Raw genomic sequence first — 21,791 nt, forward strand, 5'->3', positions numbered from 1 at the left:
GCAAGGCGCGCTCTCATTCGCATAATTTAAAAAATTTATATCTCGATTATTAGCAGACCAAACCCACAACAATATTGAACTTTTATGTTCATCTCGATCCCATTTACCTTTTTATGAAAAGTGACCAGTATGCTCTGTGTACACTTGTAACGTCTGGTTCTGGGGATATTTCTTCTTAATGTGTGCATCGCGACGCCTCGGTCGCCTGACCGACGCGGGAGTTCTCCTTTTGAATTTCGGGCAGCCCGCTTACACGGACTCTACCCGGGTATGGCGAGAGCTTGTTGCCGATGGAAAACCTTGTGGGGTTTGGTTAGTGTGACTTTGATTTAGGTTAGTTAAGATTTAGGCTGTGTTTCAAAATTCACTGCCAATACTGAAAATTTATAGTATGTGTAACGTGGACTATAGATTTTCAGTACTGGCAGCGAATTTTGGAACACAGCCTTAGTATGAGAAATCTGGTTATATATATATATATATATTTATTTATTTATTTATTAATAAAATAACGTATAGTATGAATTATTACAAGTATCGCTTAATTTTCGGGCGGAAATATGATGATTTGTGCTATTGTATCGCTATTGTATTTTGCTGTTGCGTCTAAAGGTTCTAGCTCTGGGGAATCGTCGTCGGAGTCGCTGAGCGTGATTATCTCAGGCGCGCTGGATGTTAATTGGTTATAACTTTCCAGAGGGACGGTGTCCTCTTGGGAAAGGTCGATGGAAGAGATTGCTCTTCCTGGCGGAGCGTCTGTGACTGGAAGAGGAAGGGGGATGTGTTGCAGCGGGTAGCCCACGAAGCTCTCGATTTCCTTGAAAGCCCGCTCTAGAACTTTTTGTTGGGCTTTAAGTATCCGTTCTCTCTTCCTCTTTCCGGCGCGGTGACGATTCTTCTTAATGGTCTACAAACAAAAGCGATTAAACGCTTAGTTAAGCATTTTTCTACGTCAAGGGAAATTAGGGCCGTCGAGTATATTCGTGCTTGTGTAACTAACTTAATTCGCGGGCGAGCGATTGAACGCTCGCTAGCGGAATTTACGGTTTCGTTGACTTATATCGCTGGCAAGCGATAGAACGCTCGCTAGCGGAATCTACGGTTTTGTTAACTTATATCGCTGGCAAGCGATAGAACGCTCGCTAGCGGAATCTATCGTTTGTTAGAGCACGAATATACCGGCTTTTCCAATTTCACCGACGATGTTTTAATTATTGAGCCTACTCACTTTAGGTTGCGTTGTAGAGTTCATCGTGGCACAAAGGAGGGGAGAGGGTTGTACCTGGAGGAATTATTTCACAATTATTTGGAAGTGGATCGGCAATTAATTCTTATAGTCCTTACTATCGAAAGGATTCCTTATAATATGGCGCAGTTCAATTTGTGAAAATATCGGAAAATATTCTAGGGAGCGAAAGTAAACAAGAATTAATCAGTACTCACGAGTTATAATATAGTTTGAAGCAATAGCTCGGTCTAGTAACAATTGGATGGTTGCTGTAGTTTGACGGTTGAAGGTGGTCGATCGCAGAGATGTGTTGATGACGGCGGTCTGTAGGAGCACGCACAGTTTGACTAAGTGACAATGAGTTGACCGCGAAGCTATACGAGAGAGGTTGCAGATTCACAGTAACTTGAAGATTTCAAAGAGTGACGCGTGACTGAGAACTAGTGACTGAACTAATCGCTGAATAAGTATGCTGAACAAGTGCTTAACAAGTGCGAGTCCGGCTTCTGTGCGCGGATTTAAATAGGGCGCGGACAAAGGGATCGAGCAAAATCGGCACTGCGCTCAGCGGCCGCTAGCGCTCCGGAGTAGGGAAGTAGGGAACACGCGCGAAGCGCAAGAGTCGGTAAGAGTGGGAGTGATTCGGCGGCTTGGCGGGAACCGAGTTTCGGGGGCCGCTGATAAGGCGCGTGAGACCGTCTGCACGTGTGCGGATGTTTATTAGAGATATCTCGTCTAAGATTTCGTGGATCATTTGATCCGGAATATTTTTCGGTTAGGATCGCTTTCACAAACAAATATCCCGCCGTTTTATCAATCTTATTTTCTGGGCGCGACATCTCGTCGCCAACGTGAAATGGATATCTTACGGACTGTTTATGTGAAATGCCTAGTTATGGTTCACCTGATCTTCCGACACGCAGTCCGGATATTACGCGGATTAATTTCATATTGTATTTCTTTAGGCGCGACATCCTGTCGCCGTCGTGTTGATAGCAAATTTGTTTTAGAACCGTTCGGTTCGAGTCTTTGAGGATTCAGTTGACTAGATATCGTTTCTTTAATCATCCGACGGTGCACGTGCAGGGGGCCTTTATAAATATCCGGTTCTTATTTATCTTAAAGTTAATTAATCCTCGACGAACCCATAAGCAATACGAGAGTAAGAATTTTTAGAATTTTAAATGATCCGATTGCCTATGCGTTCGTACTGATAAGAAAGTTAAAATAATGTTAGATATAACCTAAAGTATACGTATATGTAATATATGGTTTTGATATATATTATATATATATGTGTACGCGTAATTTTTTAAAGTACGATTAAGTTGGTGCTTAGTATTTTAATCATTATTATATAATGACGACTTAAACGAAAGTAAGAAAGAGCCATAGAAACGCATTAATGAGTAAGGTAACTTAGCGCGCGTGCATTCAGACAAATTTCGCGAGAAAAATTTTGGACAAAATTTTCCAGACGCTGGGACGTTACATACTCAAAGGTCTGGATCATAGACTAACGTAGACGCAGCCTTTCGAAGAGGGATAGCTGATTTTTGCGGTAAGGGGAGAGGCTAGGAACTTCGGTCAGTTCCGTCGCGATTCGACTATGTTCGGCATTATATCGTCCGTCGCTCACTCGCTCGCGCTTTCTCTCTCTCTCGCTCTCTCTCTCTCTCTCTTGCAGTCATATTCTCTCTCGCTCGCGCTCTCTTTCTCTCTCTTTCTCGCTCTCTCTCTCTCCCTCTTGCAGTCATATGTCGAATTATTAGTCGAATATTATCGAGCGTACCCGAATTCAACCGAAGTTCCTAGGCTACCCTGCTCAAAAAATCAGATAGAATCAGATAAGAAAAAGTTCTATCTAATTGAATCGTGTTTTTGGTGAGTGAGTCCCAGATGCGCACAGTAATAAACGGCAAGCTGAGTGAAACGGACACAGTAATAAACGGACACAAACCAAACGGACACAGTAATAAACGGACACAGTGCGAAACGGACACAGTAACAAACGGACCAAATGCGCACAGAGCGAAACGGACACAGTGCGAAACGGACACAGACCAAATGCGCACACTGCACATGCGTACAGACCAAATGCATACACGAAAAGTCGCAAACCCATGTGATGCAGTGAATGCTTTGCACGCACCAACACACACACACACACACACACACACACGGGGGGTGCAAGGGGGGCCTTCGGTCCCCCTCCCGTACCCACCCCGTCCAAGTCGCTAACCTATGTGGACTTTACTCTGCTTGCAATGTACATGGATTGCATTTGGTCCGTGCGCACGTGCAGTGTGCGCATGTGCAGTGTGCGTATGTGCAGTGTGCGCATTTGGTCCGTGTGCATTTGGTCCGTGCGCATTTGGTCTGTGTCCGTTTCGCACTGTGTCCGTTTCGCTCTGTGCGCATTTGGTCTGTGTCCGTTTGTTACTGTGTCCGTTTCGCACTGTGTCCGTTTCGCTCTGTGCGCATTTGGTCTGTGTTCGTTTGTTACTGTGTCCGTTTGTTACTGTGTCCGTTTATTACTGTGTCCGTTTGGTCTGTGTCCGTTTGTTACTGTGTCCGTTTCGCACTGTGTCCGTTTCGCTCTGTGCGCATTTGGTCTGTGTCCGTTTGTTACTGTGTCCGTTTATTACTGTGTCCGTTTGGTCTGTGTCCGTTTGTTACTGTGTCCGATTCACTCAGCCTGCTGTGTCCGTTTATTACTGTGCGCATCTGGGACGCTTCCTTTTTGGTTCGTAAATATTAGATCGGTTATCTGAAATATACGATAGGCTTTCTATATTTCTGTATCGTATTTTTCATATAGTTACCTATCGTTTTTAATCAATTTCTATCGTCATTTTTTATATAAATTAATCGTATTCTATCGTGTTTTTGATTCGTAAATATTAGATTGGTTATCTGAAATATACGATAGGCTTTCTATATTTCTGTATCGTATTTTTCGTATAGATTACCTATCGTTTTTAATCAATTTCTATCGTCATGTTTTATATAAATTAATCGTATTCTATCGTGTTTTTGGTTCGCAAATATTAGATTGCTTATCTGAAACTTATGATAGACTTTTTATCTTTCTGTATCGTATTTTTCGTATAGATTACCTATCGTGAATCTAGTTTAAAAAATGTAAACGTTTTACTTTTCTTGTACAGAATCGTTTACTCAATTAAAATGAGTAAATTATAAAAGTAATGTGGCAGTCGTCTTGCACATCATCCTCTCGTAGCGAAAGAAACTGATTATTGCTTGTCTTAATCGTATTGCGGGTGGTCTTTATATAGCAGGTTGGCTGCATTTGACTCACGAGAGAGTAATCGCCTACCAGCCTATCGGCGGCGCCGCGTACTAACTAAAAAGTTGGATAGAAAATGATAGAAACATATAGAAATTTGATAGAAAATTTATAAAATTCTATCGTTCTTTATCGTATCTCAATTAAACGATTAAAACTTTATCTGAATATGGATACTTTCCTATATGATCTTACCTAATTATCTTACTAAATAGAAAAATTACGATTTAAAGTCTATACAAATAAATCTGAAATTGTCCCTATATGTTTCTATCAAATATATGTTATGGAACAATAATCGTTTTCTATCGTTGTCTTTATAAAAAGAGATATTTCAAGGAGGAACAATTATCACAAGCACATAAAAAAAGTGATCCGCCGGACCAGACTAATCAATCCTTATGTATTTTGACTCGCTGAATCCGAATTCAAGGTCAGAATTGCAAAGTTAGCTCACATTTTCTAACTTCAAAAAAATTTTTTTTTAATATTGGTCTGGCGGACCAGACTATATAATTAGTCAATCTTTATGTATTTTGACCCGCTGAATCCAAATCTAAGGTCAGAATTACTAAATTTGCTCATTTTTTCTAACCTCAAAAAAACTTTTTTTTAATGTTGGTCCGGCGGACCAAAGTAGTCTATCCTTATGTATTTTGATCCGCTGAATCCAAATCCAAGGTCAGAATTATTACATTTGCTCATTTTTCTAACCTCAAAAAAAATTTTTTTAAATGTTGGTCCGGCGGACCAGAGTAGTCTATCCTTATGTATTTTGATCCGCTGAATTGAAATTCAAGGTCAGAATTGCTGAATTGGCTTATTTTTTTTTAACCTCAAAAAAACACCTTGTAAAAGCAGCTTGGATCTTAAATGTATAATTTGGAGCGTGCAAGCTTGCGTAAGCACATTATCCGGGGAAAATTCAATACTTATAACAAGTCTGAGCTTCTGTGAATGAATAGCGTAGAAAATTCACTCCCTTTTCCTATTATATTTGACTCTTTTATTCTGACCTTGGATTTGGATTCAGCAGGTCAAAATACATAAGGATTGACTGATTATATAGTCTGGTCCGCCAACATTAAAAAAAATTTTTTTTTGAGGTTAGGATATGCGAGCTAACTTTGCAATTTTGACTTTGGATTCGTATTCAGCGGGTCAAAATACATAAGAATTGACTAGTCTAGTCCGCCGGACCAACCTTTTTTTTTGTGTGTCTGTGTTATTTTATAATTCTGCCGGACAGAACATTCTGTTGTTCTTTATGGTATCCGAATTAAACGATTAAAACTTTATCTGAATATGGATACTTTCCTATATTATCTTATCTGGTTATCTTATTGAATAAAAAAATTACGACTTAAAGTCTATATAAATTATTCAGATAATTCTATATTCAGATAAAGTTTTAATCGTTTGATTCAGACACGATAAAGAATGATAAAATGTTATGTTCGGCAAAATTGCGAAATAATTTTTCCCTGTTTAAAATATCTCCAATTATATAGACAATGATAGAAAACTATTATAGTATATAACATATTTTTAATAAAAACGTATAGGGACAATTTCAGATTAATTTATATAGACTTTACGTCATAATTTTTATATTCAGTAAAATAGCCAGATAAATTGTATAGGAAAGTACTCATATTCAGATAAAGATTTAATAGTTTAATTTAGATACGATAAAATACGATAGAACTTTATGTCCACCGAAATGGTAATATATTTGATAGAAACGTATAGGAACAGTTTCAGATTAATTCATATAGAGTTTTATAGACCTTGAATCGTAAATTTCATATTTAGTACAATAAGTAGATAAGATCATATAAAAAAATAATCGTATTCAGATAAAGTTTTAATCGTTTATTTCAGATACGATAAGAAACGATAGAACTTTATGTCCGCCAAAATTGGAATACATCTGATAGAAACGTATAAGAACAATTTCAGATTAATTCATATAGAGTCTTATAGACTTTGAATCGTAATTTTCATATTCAGTACGATAAGTAGATAGGATCATATAGAAAAGTAGTCGTATTTAGATAAAGTTTTAATCGTTTATTTCAGATACGGTAAGAAACAATAGAATTTTATAACTTTTCTGTTTGGCAGGAAATCTAGTGTCCGATAGAAACGATAGATTCAGATAAAATCATATTAAATTTCTATCAAATTTCTATATGTTTCTATCAGTTTCTATCGTACTTTTTGAACAGGGTACCTCTTCACCCCGAATATCAGCCCTCTCTCGCCCTAAGTGATAGGTAAAGGTGGAAGTACATAAAATTACAGGAGCCATAAGGCAGAATGCAGAAGCCATAGCGCATGCGCTATAGTATTACATTTTGCCATGGACAGATAAAGTAATACCATAGCGCATGCGCTATGGCTTCTGCATTCTGCCTTATGGCTCCTGTAATTTTATGTGCTTCCACCTTTATGCTCCGTCTACGTTAGTCTATGGTCTGGATCTACTTCGGAGCAAACCCAAGCAGACCAACGCACTCTAATGGTATATCCACACTTGCATAAACGCATAAGCATATATATAAGAAATTCGATTCGTCTATTTTCTTATGTAAGTGCTTGTAGACCAATCAATTTTCTTACGTATATGCTTATGCGTTTATGCAAGTAATATATCCACACAAACTAGCATAAGCACATAAGCATATACATAAGAAAATTGATTGGTCTACAAGCACTTACATATGAAAATAGACCAATCGAATTCCTTATGCATATACTTATGCGTTTATGCAAGTTTGTGTGGATATACCATAAGGGCCATTCTGCAATAATCGTAAAAGGCAACTGGCGACTTGCGACTATTGTAGAATGGCCCTAAAGGGCCATTTACAATGGAAAGTCGTAGGCCGTAGCAGTAATCGTAGAAAATATTTTCATTTCGTACTGCTTTACTGCTTACGGCCTACAGCAGACATTGAGCCAATTCGGTGCGTGTTTATGATGAGCGTTCGTATGTTCTGGATTAGTTTTAGGTTGCCTCTCTATGATAATTGGCTTATATGTTACTGTTACGTCTGTATTGTAAACAGCATTGCCGTAGATTTAGCGCTGTTACGACTAAAACACTCCATTGTAGATGACCCTTAAGGGCTCTGGCACACTAGACGCGATAAGCGACGAGCGATGAGCGATATCCAATAAGAGTTCTGCTTTTTCCAACATGGCGATGAAATGTTCGAAAATGTAGAGCTTTCATTGGATATCGCTCATCGTTCAAGGCTCATAGCTCCAGCAGACCAGCGCGATTTCCATCGCGCGCAACAGAATCGCGCTGGTCTGCTGTAGAGTCCTATAATAAGAGAAGCGCGATCTTGTTTCTACTTTCTGATTGGTCGATGATTTAATGCCGCCATGTTGAGTTCGCAAGGTCCACGTGATCCATGCGTGTGTGTCACACAATGTAAATAAATGCACACGGTAAGTACACATATACGCAACCCACGCGGCTGTACGATCCCAAGATGGCAGCAGGTGGCAAAGTGGGGGTAGAGTTCGCGCTTCTCTGATTATAGGACTCTAGTCTGCTGGAGCCATTACAGAAGCTTTTTCACGGGCGTCAGTTGATGCTCATTTTTAGCGTCACGTGACTATGAATGTCGCTAGTGATAATTGAAATTCATGAAAATTAATATAGCGACAAATTTTGAACGATAATTTAACGTATTTTGTAATAAGTCAATAGGACTTTACCCTAAGAACAAAAAGTCGACTTTAAGTCGACTTAAAGTCGACTTCATCGAAACTTGACTTGGCCTAAAGTCGACTTTTTTAAGGACGAAAGTAGACTTTAAGGCCAGTATTCATAGTCGGATCTTATATTTAAGATTATCTTAAGTACTGTCTTAAGATGCTATCAACCAATCACAGAGCTGTATTAGCATCTTAAGACATTGATTGAGACGATCTCGAAATAAGATTCGACTATGATGTTGTGAGCGAAACACTCACAACCAATAAAATCATATTATAAAATAAAGAAAATAAAATATTAAAATTATCAGATAGCTCGCCGAGGAAGGCTCGCTATCACAAGGTGTCAGGTGACACATGCCTCATGCGCTGCCGGCCGGTCATCGCACTGGGCAACGCACCAGCCACCTTAAAGAAGTAGCGAAGCCAGTTTAGCAACAATCATGCCACTGGAAATGCATACCTGCATTTTGGCAATTGTTGCTAAACTCGCAAATATTTCCCGCGCGCCGAATGCGCGCGGGAATGACCATATATGGTCATGCGGAGGGCCCGATGCCCCCACTAATAATCAAATCCGCGACACTATTTAAGCTGTTGCCGAATAGCGGCCCGCGGGATCAGTGATTAGCAATCAAGCCGATACGTACGGCCAGCACGAGTGAATTACGAGTTCGAAACTTAGCCGCTAGCAAATCTCGAGCGAGCAAAGAGACGACGCGTTAACTCCGAGTCACGCGCCGTATCTAATCAAGTGTAACACGATGCGGCACCTTCGCCGACCGCAACCAATGTACAACCACAGTGAAATAAATCTTTTATATCAAATTAACTTAGAATCAGTGAGTGAGTGATTTGAGGACCCTGCCAACAAAAGCCGCTTCTTTCCGCGAGTTCCTACTCCTTGGGCAGTAACGAATCCCGAAAGATCTTTTGTCGCACCGCAAGGTACGGCAAAAAATCATTTGTTGTACCGCAAGGCGCAACAAAATTGGTGGCAGCGGTGGGATTGACTGCCAGGAAGGAAGGCCAAACAACGAGACCTATAAGGCCAAGGGACCTACGTCACGAGCCGAGAGCAGCTGAACGACCTCGAGGACCAGCTGACTGGACGAGCCCGCCGAGCAGAACTCAGCCACGGCTCAACACTCGACGCAGCGTTAATCAGCGACACCGGAGTACCGACCTACCGCTATACACAGCTGACAACATGGAGCGAAGCGCAGCGTTACTGTAAGTCGAAATAATATTGTACAAAGCGAAATACGAAGGGCAAAGCGATAAGCCCTACTAATAGTAAAAACGTACTGATCCCCCGGTAATCAAATAGCGGTTATCGTGAGCGTAGAATAGGCCTGAATGTCGAAAAACAACGACGCTGCTATAGCAAACGACTCGTGGTTGCATAGCGAGCAAGCCACTCGAGCTATCGAATATTGCGAACAAGACTTCATAGAAGCGCGCGACAGAGTCCGTAGAGAACTAGATCCGTATGATAGCGAGCTACCCGAAAACGTCGTCCGCGAACGAGAATTCCCATTCGCGAACCTTGACGCAAGTTTATTTCAAAACGAATTCAACGCGACACGGCAACACCGTGTAAAACGACGAACGAGACCGTACGAGAGTCGCACCCCTAGTCGCGTTTCGTCACGAGGGGAGTTCTCATTCACGTCCTACGAGTCCGACATTTTCGACCCAGCTGAATTTTTTCAAACGAACGCGATGCCTAACGACAGGCAAGCAGAAACTCAACAGTTCATCGCCGGTGCAGAACAGGAACTACAGAACCTGCACCAAGAACTAAGTGCTAATGCGCCAAGACTCGCACGCACTGCTACGCAAAGAGACGATGTGCAGGACATACGGGAAGCCTTACGCGCAATGATGCACGAAGTCAGGAGACTGACCACCGAAGTCAACGAGGTGCGAGAAACAAATTCGCGAACACTACGTACACACGCGCCTCGACAAACGCGATATAGCCGGCGTGAAACCGCGTTCGAATACCCGGACGACGACGTGCGCCGACAGAGAGGTCGCGGAATATTGTCACTAAAAGAAGCTCGCGGAATGATACCTGAGTTCGACGGCAACGCGAGTAGATTGCAGGAATTTTTAAGTGCCATGACTTACGCGATCGAGAATATAGATCCGTCGGATGAAGTATCCTTACTAGGAGCGATATTGTGTACTAAACTGAAAGGACGCGCCATGTTAGACTTTCAGACACGCAAGATAAGCGATTTCGTGCAATTAAAAACGGAATTAGAAGCGTGTTATGCGAGTAAACAAAGTACAACGCATTTACAGCTCGATTTTAATACCTTGAAGCAAAGGCCAGGGGAAAGCGCTCGAGCTTACGGACTACGTACAGATAAGCTCACGATAGACCTGTACGAGTCGATGATCGAAGGCCGACACCAATACACGGCCGAGCATAAGCGCATCATTTTAGAAATGCTGCAGCAGCAAGCATTGGAAAATTACCAAATAGGGCTACGCGAAGATACAAAGGCGGTAGTCCGATCGCGCGGATACGTTACGCTACAGGACGCGATAGCAGCCGCAAGCACCGAGGAAAGAATCAAGGGTCCCGCCGGGAGTAACACGAGACGGACACCCGACTCGCCGAGGCACTACGACAAGTCCGATGCCCGTTGCCGAAATTGCGGCAAGTATGACCACTACAGTAAGGATTGCCGGAATAACAGGAGCAGTAACCGATACGCCCTGCCGCAACCCGACAAACGCATAAATGCAATCGACAAGCATTGCAACCATTGCAAAAAGCGCGGACACACTCGCAACGAGTGTTGGAATTTCCACGGACGGCCTAAGGCAAAGGTAACGAACGCGCAAGGAAAGATGCAAAGCGCCGAGATAACGGGAGCAAGAAAGAAAGCGATAACGCAGAAAAGGAACTCTGACTCCGAGCACAGTAGCGAGGAAGAAGGAGCGACGAGCCGCACGCAGAGTACGCGCGCTTGAGCATATCAAGTGACACACGTAAGACGAGACGGCACACGATGCGACGGTCTTGACCTAATTACGCTCCCAATCTAAGAAACACGCGCTGGTAAAATCGACATGTTGTTCGATTCAGGCGCGACGATATCGTTAATAAAGGTAAAGAACCTAAAGGGAAAAACAAGAATTTATCCCGAAGAAATATCATTGGTAGGAATAACTGGTCACCGAGTGCATACTATAGGAAAGATGCAAGCCACTATCAAGATAGGTGAGCGAGAGATTAAACACGCCATATACGTAATAAGAGACGATTTTCCTATGGAATACGAGGGGATAATCGGCCTCGATTTCCTGCGCAAACAGCATGTATCATGCGACTATAAAAATAAGACAGTGACTATAGAAGATGTCATGCAACAAGTCTATGTCGTGACCTCCGAAACGGACTGCGAGACAAAGCTTCCCCGCGGAGAACGCATATGACAACTATTACGCACACAGCATCTCAATCCAGAAGAACGAAAGGCACTCAACCGGATCTGCAACGAATATCAAGATATATTTCATTTGAACGGAGAACCTCTGACGTGTACCTCGACGGTGAAACACGAGATCAGCACGCGAGCCGATGCCGCGCCTGTGAACGTGCGACCGTATCGCCTCCCCGCCAAACATAAGGAGGAAGTGAGTACACAAATAAAGGAAATGCTGAAAAATAGCATTATCCGCACTAGTACGAGCCAGTGGAACGCACCCCTGTTAGTTGTGTCGAAGAAAGCTGACTCGACTGGAAAATTACGACTTCAAATAGTAATCGACTTTCGAAAGTTGAATGATTTGACTATTGGCGACTCATTTCCATTGCCAAATATTGATGAAATATTGGACCAGTTAGGAAATGCTAAATATTTCACGACACTAGATTTAGCGTCGGGGTACCACCAGATACCCATGGCTGAGCATGATAAACCGAAAACCGCATTCTCGACACCGTATGGACACTACGAGTACAATCGGATGCCGTTCGGACTTAAAAATGCGCCAGCCACATTCCAGAGGCTAATGAATTCTGTGCTTACTGGAATGCAAGGACTTAGATGCCTCGTATATTTAGATGACATTGTCATATACGGCTCAAGTCTAAAGGAACATAACAAGCGCTTAGAAGAAGTGCTACTACGCCTACGGGAAGCTAATCTAAAGCTACAACCCGATAAGTGCGAGTTTCTTCAAAAAGAGGTGAATTACCTCGGCCATATTATTTCTAAGGACGGGATAGCGCCCGATCCCGGAAAATTACAGGCAATCAAAGATTTTCCAGAACCACGCAAGGTCAAGGATATTCAATCCTTCATCGGACTTGCAGGTTACTATCGAAAATTTATCAGCGACTTTTCTAAAATTGCTAAACCAATGACGAAGCTAATTAAGAAAACTGAAAAGTTTGTCTGGACTACCGAACAGCAGATAGCGTTCGATACATTGAAGGAAAAATTGATGACGGCATCCGTGCTACAATATCCGGACTTCACCAAGGAATTCAACGTGACCACGGATGCTTCCGACTATGCAATCGGAGCAGTCCTGTCACGGGGACCGGTAGGTAGCGACCGTCCTATTGCTTACACAAGCCGAGTATTAAATCGCGCGGAGCAAAATTATAGCACTACCGAAAAGGAGTTGCTAGCCATTGTGTGGGCTGTCAAGCATTTCCGCCCATATGTGTACGGCGTGAAATTTAAAATAGTGACAGACCATAAGCCACTTACATGATTATTTAGTGTAAATGACCCCGGATCGCGACTTATTCGGTGGCGACTAAAATTAGAAGAGTATGATTATGAGATCATACACAAAGCCGGTCGAGCGAACGCGAACGCCGACGCGCTGAGTCGAAACGTGAAGCGGGAGGCTCACGTTACGGAAGACTCTGATAAGATCTTCGCGCTCGAAGAAGACACTGTACACACACAATTAAGCACGCCAATAAAAAATAATGAAAGTATACAGGAGTATACTGAAGAAGAAAAGAAACAAATTCTCTATGAATACCACGATGCCCCGACAGGAGGACATCAAGGAATCGAGCGAACGATAAGAAGAATTCGCCTAAAACACAACTGGTATGGATTAACAGCCGACGTAGAGAGATACATAAAAAAATGCGAGCTCTGCCAGAAGAACAAACTCTCTCGCAGAATTAAAGCACCGCTAGTTATCACCGATACACCAAGCCGACCATTTGAAAAATGCGCGCTGGATATCGTCGGACCGTTAACTTTAACAAACAACGAAAATCGGTACCTGCTGACATTTCAGGACCACCTAACAAAATTTAGTAAGGCTATGCCCCTTCCTAACCAAGAAGCGAATACCGTAAGTAAGGCATTCGTAACGAAAATCGTCCTAGAATATGGAATTCCGGAATGCATATTAACAGATCAGGAAACTAATTTTATGAGCGAAGTATTTAAGAATACTTGCAAACTGCTCAAAATTAAGAAGATACAGACAACGGCTTATCACCCTGAAAGCAACGGCGTATTAGAACGATCGCATCGAACCTTAGCAGAGTATCTAAGGCATTTTATTAATAAGGATCAAATGGACTGGGACGAGTGGATTCCGTATGCTAACTACACCTATAATACCACCCCCCACACCGCAACAGGGTACACTCCCTTCGAATTAATTTACGGGCATCCTCCCGAATTACCAACAGCGCTAGCCAAGCCGCCTAAAAGGACGTACAGCTACGATGACTATGCGCTCGAGTTACGGGAGAGATTACGTGCCACTAATAGTATCGCCAAAGATAACATAAGGGATGAAAAGCAAAAGTCGAAAGATTATTACGACCGCTCCGTAAAGGAAACTAATTATAAAATTGGCGATAAAATTCTACTTTTCGACGAAATGCTTCGCCGAGGGCGTTCTAAGAAATTAGACGCGCAATGGACCGGACCCTATACCATTACCGAAAAACACTCGCACGTTAATTATACGGTAAAAAGGGGAAGACGGACAGTTCGCGTACACGTAAATCGCATTAAACCGTTTATTGAGGGATAACGCGAAAATAAAAAAGAGAGAGAGTAGAAATAATAATATATACACACATTCATACACACATGCTAACGCAAGAAGTATATATAATAATAACAATAAATAAAATTAGACTCACCAGGTTGAAAACCGTCTGAGTAATCCATCCCGAACTATAATCCGAACGGCACACAAAAAAGAAAAGGAGGAAATAAAGAGGGGGAGGAACTAACACTACACTTAAACTATAAACACTGAAAACTAAAGAGGGGGAGGAAGGTCCAATGTTTACTCCTCTAACCCTCTGCCCCCCCTCCCCTCCTCCGAGGAGTCCTCATCCGAGGAAAAATGTTCCTCTAGGGAACCTACGTTATGCTCTCACTCCTCCCCGGAGTCGGACACCCCAATCTCCTCCAGGAACCGGTCTATTAGACCGGGAGAGGGCGGAAACAAGTATGGATCGTTTTCGGAACTAGCCTCGTCCTCGTCGGATTTATGAACATCCTCGCGGTTAGAGGATACATCGCCGGAGGACGCATCATCCTGCTCCTCCTCGGAGCCCTCATACCGCCGCGTCCTCCACCTGGTCTTCAAAAACTCCCACAATTTCGCCCTCGTCCGGGGACGCGTCATCCAAAGCGATAACCCCCGGATTAGGCGACGGGGGTGGCGACGGCGGCACTAAAAACTGCATAATTTTTTTTTCCCTCGCGGACCGTAGAAAAAAAAATATCTCGCACGACAGCTCGGACAAGACTGATCTTAGAGCAGTCCAAGGCAGTCGACCCAAAGGCAACATTAGCTGAGACAGATAAACATTACACCTTTCTCATCCACAATTAAAGAAGAGCACGTCGACGAGATAAAATAATGCTGATTAATAAGACGCAAGGTAGTAATAATAAACCACCTTGCAGGGGACTTCTCATATGTATCTACCTGGCAACAGCAGCTCAAGGAAGCGACACGCTGTATCAAGTGGAAAAATTCATCCATCATCCGGGGATCTACTATGAGAAAATAGATAGATTCCGACCAATAGAATCGCAATGGAAACTAATAATTAAGATAAACACCGCGTCTTAATCAAAAAAACTGACGCAAATCGAAAAATATGTACAAAAAACTGACAACTTATGTAGAATCGTCGCGGTAATGAATAAGGCTATATGCGACAGCTTTAACGCTGTCATCACAAAAGAATACCAGAGGACAAATCGACTGATCCTGCCCCCCAAATAACTGACACATATAAGACGCCGACAGTACAAAAACGAGGACTGATCGACGGAGTAGGCTCAATAGCCAAATCGCTATTCGGTACAATGGACGCCGACGACAAAAAGACAATTGACGAACAACTCGCAATACTACATGATGCACAACAGTCAACACAGCACGCAGTAAAAAACCAACTAAAAATAATACAGGCAACTATAGCACACACCGACGAGACAGAAAAGACAGTATAACATAACGAGTACCTCCTCGCGAACGCGACCAAAAATCTCAAGCTAGAACTACTAGAAAGCGAACGCGCAAACAACATACAATCGAATTTTATAATTATCAGTACCGTACTGTCAGAGTTAACTCGCGATGCAGAAGACGTCTTAGATTACGTCACCCTATTAAAAAGGGGTATGATGCACCCCAGACTAACGCCTATAGACCATATTATACAATTGCTTAAAGACGCGAACTCTCAACTCCCGGAAGGACTCTACTTTCCATTTAGAGCGAATCAGGAAGAATGGTCAACTATTGAACAATTCGCAATTGTAAGCGCTTACTGCGACAGCGTAAATATATACACGATTCTGCGTTTTCCATTAATATCGACGTCAAAATACGAAATATTAAATGTGATAGCACTACCTGTGCCAGAACATAATAACACATTCTCTGTAATAGACATCAGTTATCCGACCATAGCGATAGACGGGGATCAGCACACGTATATAACCTTGCCGCGCATCGATTTACAAAATTGTATGAAGATAAATAAAGATTATCTATGCGAGGGAAATTACCCTGCAAATAGGATTAATCCACACTCCGTGTGTGAAGTCAAAACGTTTCTAGAAACCGATAGGTATCACAAAAATTGTAACATTAAAAACATAGCGTCTAACCATAGTTTTTGGATAGCCTTAGGCGACTCGCACTCATGGCTATATTCCGTACAGGAAAAACAAACTGTAACATTTTACTGTAAAGACCACGGACAGATAAAGGAAGTGATTGAAAAAACGGGTAAAATAACATTGAAGAACAACTGCAAATTAATGACGGAATACACGATAATAAAGTCTCCTAAGTTATCACACAGTACAGAAATAGAAACATTTTTACCACAGTACAATATTTCTATACTAAAGAACGAAACAAAGCTAAGCATAAATGCAGTGCAACCGATAAAATTACAAAATATTGTCCTACATTCTTCAAAGTTAGAGGACTTAAACAAACAAATTATCGAAATGGACAAAAAATTGAATGAACAACCGAATACAATTTTTCAGTTACCACACTTTATCTATCCAACGGCTACCAGCGGAACACTGATTGTAATAATACTAGCAATAATAATAACTATTGTTGTAATAAAAAAGAAAAAAAGAAACAGCCATGAGAAGCGAGTCACACTAGACATAGATGCGGAATATACAATTCCCAGATCTATTTTAAAGCGTAGCAGTAGCACGCGTTTTTAATTAAATATACAATAACTTCGTACCTCCGTTTTTGTTTGTTCAACGGGGGAGGGATGTTGTGAGCGAAACACTCACAACCAATAAAATCATATTATAAAATAAAGAAAATAAAATATAAAAATTATCAGATAGCTCGCCGAGGAAGGCTCGCTATCACAAGGTGTCAGGTGACACATGCCTCGTGCGCTGCCGACCGGTCATCGCACTGGGCAACGCACCAGCCACCTTAAAGAAGTAGCGAAGCCAGCTTAGCAACAATCATGCCACCGGAAATGCATACCTGCATTTTGGCAATTGTTGCTAAACTCGCAAATATTTCCCGCGCGCCGGATGCGCACGGGAATGACCATATATGGTCATGCGGAGAGCCCGATGCCCCCACTAATAATCAAATCCGCGACACTATTTAAGCTGCTGCCGAATAGCGGCCCGCGGGATCAGTGATTAGCAATCAAGCCGATACGTACGGCCAGCACGAGTGAATTACGAGTTCGGAACTTAGCCGCTAGCAAATCTCGAGCGAGAAAAGATACGACGCGTTAACTCCGAGTCACGCGCCGTATCTAATCAAGTGTAACACGACGCGGCACCTTCGCCGACCGCAACCAATGTACAACCACAGTGAAATAAATCTTTTATATCAAATTAACTTACAAGGGAACCTCGCAAACCCGAAAATTCTGATTTTAATGAAACTTGACATAAATGTAGAGGGGGTGAATACATGAATTTAGAAATTAAAAGTTGGTGCTTATAAACGGTTTAAAGGGTTAAAACCACCCTTTAAAAATTTTGAGTTTTTGCCTTTTCTCGATATATCTCGTAAACTAAACAAAATGTTTCATACAAAAAATGTTTCATACAAAAGTTTTACAGTATAAATACCTCTATTTAACTATGTTATTTATTTTTAAAAACAAATTTTTTTCAAAAAAAAAATTTTTTTTCTTTAAAAAAATTTTTTTTGGGAAAAAATAAATATGATAATTGAATAGAGGTATTCATGCCGTAAAACTTTTGTATGAAACATTTTTTTATATTTTGTTTAGTTTACGAGATATATCAAGAAAATGCAAAAATGTCTCAATTTTGAAGCGTGCTTTCACCCCTTTAAGTCGCTTTTGAACCAAAATAAAACATTTCTAAATTAATGTATTTATCCTCTCTACATTTATGCCAAGTTTCATTAAAATCAGAAAATTTTCTGTTTGGTCTTATAAACGGTTTGAAGGAGTGAAACTACCCTTCAAAGGTTGAGATATTTTTACCTTTTTTCGAAAAATAAACAGCGTAGTTAAATGGAAGTATTTATGCTGTAAAACTTTTGTATAAAACATTTTTTTTTATTTTGTTTAGTTTACTCTCGTAAACTAAACAAAATAAAAAAAAATGTTTTATACAAAAGTTTTACAGCATAAATACTTCCATTTAACTACGCTGTTTATTTTTCGAAAAAAAAAATTTTTTTTTTAATTAAGATAAATTTTCAATAAAATTGACTTTTATGTATATAGCATTTATAAAGTAATTATACTATCTTATACTACGTTCTATTTATATCATCTACGTGTATATTATATATGTTATATATTAGCTACGTTATAATACTATACATTTATATTATCTGCATCTTTGTATGTATTAGTTTTTATCTAACAGTTGCGCAATATTAGTAGTCACGTTGCTTTCACACAGTGTTCATTCTCTCTACGTCACATATTTCACATTCAAGTTTCGCCATGTCACGGTATGTATCATATATGAAATCACGTATTAATAAACGTTTGGTATCTTTATTAATGGTGTTACGCGTTATTTTCACATTAGTGTCAAGTCTAACGTGTGTTTGATCAGTACATCAGTATCACATCTAACATGTGCTTGATTTTTCTTGTTAGATTGTTTTTAATTAAACAAAGCATAATATTACACATAAATGTTGCGAATGTTCTTAATATGTTAATTATTTAATTTCAAATTACACATATTCCACCAACGCCTATAAATGAAAGAGAAATACAATTACGTGATGTGATAAAAGATATTATAACAAATGCAGTGAATGACTTATCATTTGATGTACACACTCATTTTGCTTTAAAATTTCAAAATTATTTGGAAGTGAATTTACCTGACATAGAATATGTAACAGATAAAGTGGAAGAATTTTTAGAAAATGATAATGAAATTGATTATGAACCTGATAATGAATATAATTGTGAATCAGAAGACGAAATTTTAAATAGTAGCTATAAAAGGAAAGCCGTCGAATATTGGAGAAGTGATAAAAGGCCGACACTCTCTTTTAGGAGTGCAACGCCGCTTCAGAAAGGTGAAGTCCTTACCACAATTATCATTTTTTTAAAATTCTTCCTCATTTGTTACATATTCTGTGTCAGGTAAATCCACTTCCCAATAATTTTAAAATTCTAAAGCAGTATCAGTGTGTACATCAAATGATAAGTCACATTCACTGTTATAATATCATTTGTTATAATATCCTCTATTACATCACGTAATTGTATTTCTCTTTCATTTATAGGTGGAATATGTATAATTTGAAATAAAATAATTAACATATTAAGAACATTCGCAACATTTACGTGTAACATTATGCTTCGCTTAATTAAATAATCTAACAGAAAAATCAAGCACACGTTAGACTTGATACAGATGTGAAAATGACGCGTAACATCATTAATAAAGATATCAAACTTTAATACGTGATTTCCATTTTATATATGATATATACCGTGATATGACGAATATAAAACTTGAATGTGAAATATGTGACGTAGACAGAATGAACACTGTGAAAGCGACGTGACTCTAATATTGCGCAATTGTTAGAGAGAAACTAATACATACAGAGATGCAGATAATATAAATGTATAGTATTATAACATGGATAATATATAACATACATAATATACACAAAAATGATATAAATAAAACGTTTGTAAGCCCAATCGAAAAATTTTCTAATTTTAATGAAACTTGGCATAAATGTAGAGGGAGTAGATATATTAATTTAGAAATGTTTTATTTTGGTTCAAAAACGGTTTGAAGGGGTGAAACCACACTTCAAAGTTGAGACATTTTTGCATTTTCTCGATATATCTCGCAAACTAAACAAAATATAAAAAAATGTTTCATACAAAAGTTTTACGGCATAAATACCTCTATTTAACTATGCTATTTATTTTTTTCAAAAAAAATTTAAAAAAAAAAAAAAAATTTGTTTTTAAAAAAATAAATAGCATAGTTAAATAGAGGTATTTATACTGTAAAACTTTTGTATGAAACATTTTTTAATACTTTGTTTAGTTTACGAGATATATCAAGAAAAGACAAAAACTCAACATTTTTGAAGGGTGGTTTCAACCCTTTAAACCGTTTATAAGCACCAACTTTTAATTTCTAAATTCATGTATTTACTTTTTCTCCATTTATGCCAAGTTTCATTAAAATTAGAATTTTCGGGTTCTGTTACGTGTGAGATGCACGTAATGTGAGAGATAGATCGCACTGGTATTTTAAAGTATTTTATTCTAACGTTTTACAGACTTTCGTCTAACTTCTAGTGGTTTAGTACAGAGACTGACTCTAATCATCGAGAGGGATCCTTATATTAAAGTCGGAATTAGCATCGTCCAATCATAGGAAGTGCTCGTAAGGCGGTAATAGCTATTGGTTGATTTCTTAAAAAGGAGAGAATTTGATAATTGATATCTATGTCATAAAGAATAGTTTGGGTGGGATGCAGGATGTTTACAGGACGAGGAAACAGACAAATATTAAGTTTAAAAAGACCGTAGATAGAAAAGGTTATCAATAAGTAAGGATCTGGTATGACACATCGGGATAGTTTTAAGACATAGTTTGTACAGAGTGATTAGATAGAAATATTTTAAAGAAGAGAATTTTTATCGTGTCTAGGCACGTAACAGTTCGCGAGGTTCCCTTGTTAGAATGAGTGAGTGAGTGATTTGAGGACCCTGCCAACAAAAGCCGCCTCTTTCCGCGAGTTCCTACTCCTTGGGCAGTAACGAATCCCGAAAGATCTTTTGTCGCACCGCAAGGTACGGCAAAAAATCATTTGTTGTACCGCAAGGCGCAACAATGAATACCGGCCTAAGTCGGCTTATAGTCGGCGAATGACCCAAAAAACGTCGACTAAAAGTCGACTTCCTGTCATAACGAAAAGTTGACTTTCCGTCAACTTTAAACGTCAGATTTCAGTCACTCTCTATGCAGGGTATCTATTCTGTATTACCTACCGACAACTATCGGTGTCGTTGCACAGATATTTTATATGGCAAAAAACCTGCACAACGACGCCGATAGTTGTCAGTAGCCGGTACAGAATAGGGCCTCAGATCAAAAACGCGGAAATTATGAATGGAAGTATATTTTTAAGGTTATGAGTAGATGTTTAACTCGTTCTGTTAAATATAAGGAAAAGTTTTCGGGATAATTCCCAAAACATCAAAGAAATAGACGTAATTTGCTGCTTTATTATCGTGATTCTGAACCTCCTGTTTCAAACAAATCATTATGGTAGTGATATTCTTATTTCTAAGTCATCTGCAATTTATGATAACTCAATAAATAATTTGGCAGACGTTTCGTTTTCCGATGCATTAGTAACTACGCCGATCCTTTTTTTCTTGTCGGCTCAAGCACGAAATCTTTTACGTCTAATGAATGACGCAGATTGAGCAATAGCACTGATAACACACAGGATATATGTGCTTCCCGAACGCAACCCTAGTCGTGACTT

General features: G+C 39.9%; 1 protein-coding gene across 1 annotated transcript; it reads left to right on the forward strand.

Moving 5' to 3' along the window:
* Positions 1-9,632: 9,632 nt before the first annotated feature.
* Positions 9,633-14,333, forward strand: LOC118645594. Its single transcript, XM_036286979.1, has 3 exons — positions 9,633-11,250; positions 11,380-11,666; positions 11,748-14,333. Exons 1-3 carry the CDS (start codon positions 9,633-9,635, stop codon positions 13,017-13,019), a joined length of 3,177 nt encoding a protein of 1,058 aa, XP_036142872.1. The 3' UTR covers positions 13,020-14,333.
* Positions 14,334-21,791: the final 7,458 nt, after the last annotated feature.

The sequence above is a fragment of the Monomorium pharaonis genome, chromosome 5 (genome assembly GCF_013373865.1).
Source record: "Monomorium pharaonis isolate MP-MQ-018 chromosome 5, ASM1337386v2, whole genome shotgun sequence".
Taxonomy (NCBI): Eukaryota; Metazoa; Arthropoda; class Insecta; order Hymenoptera; family Formicidae; genus Monomorium; species Monomorium pharaonis.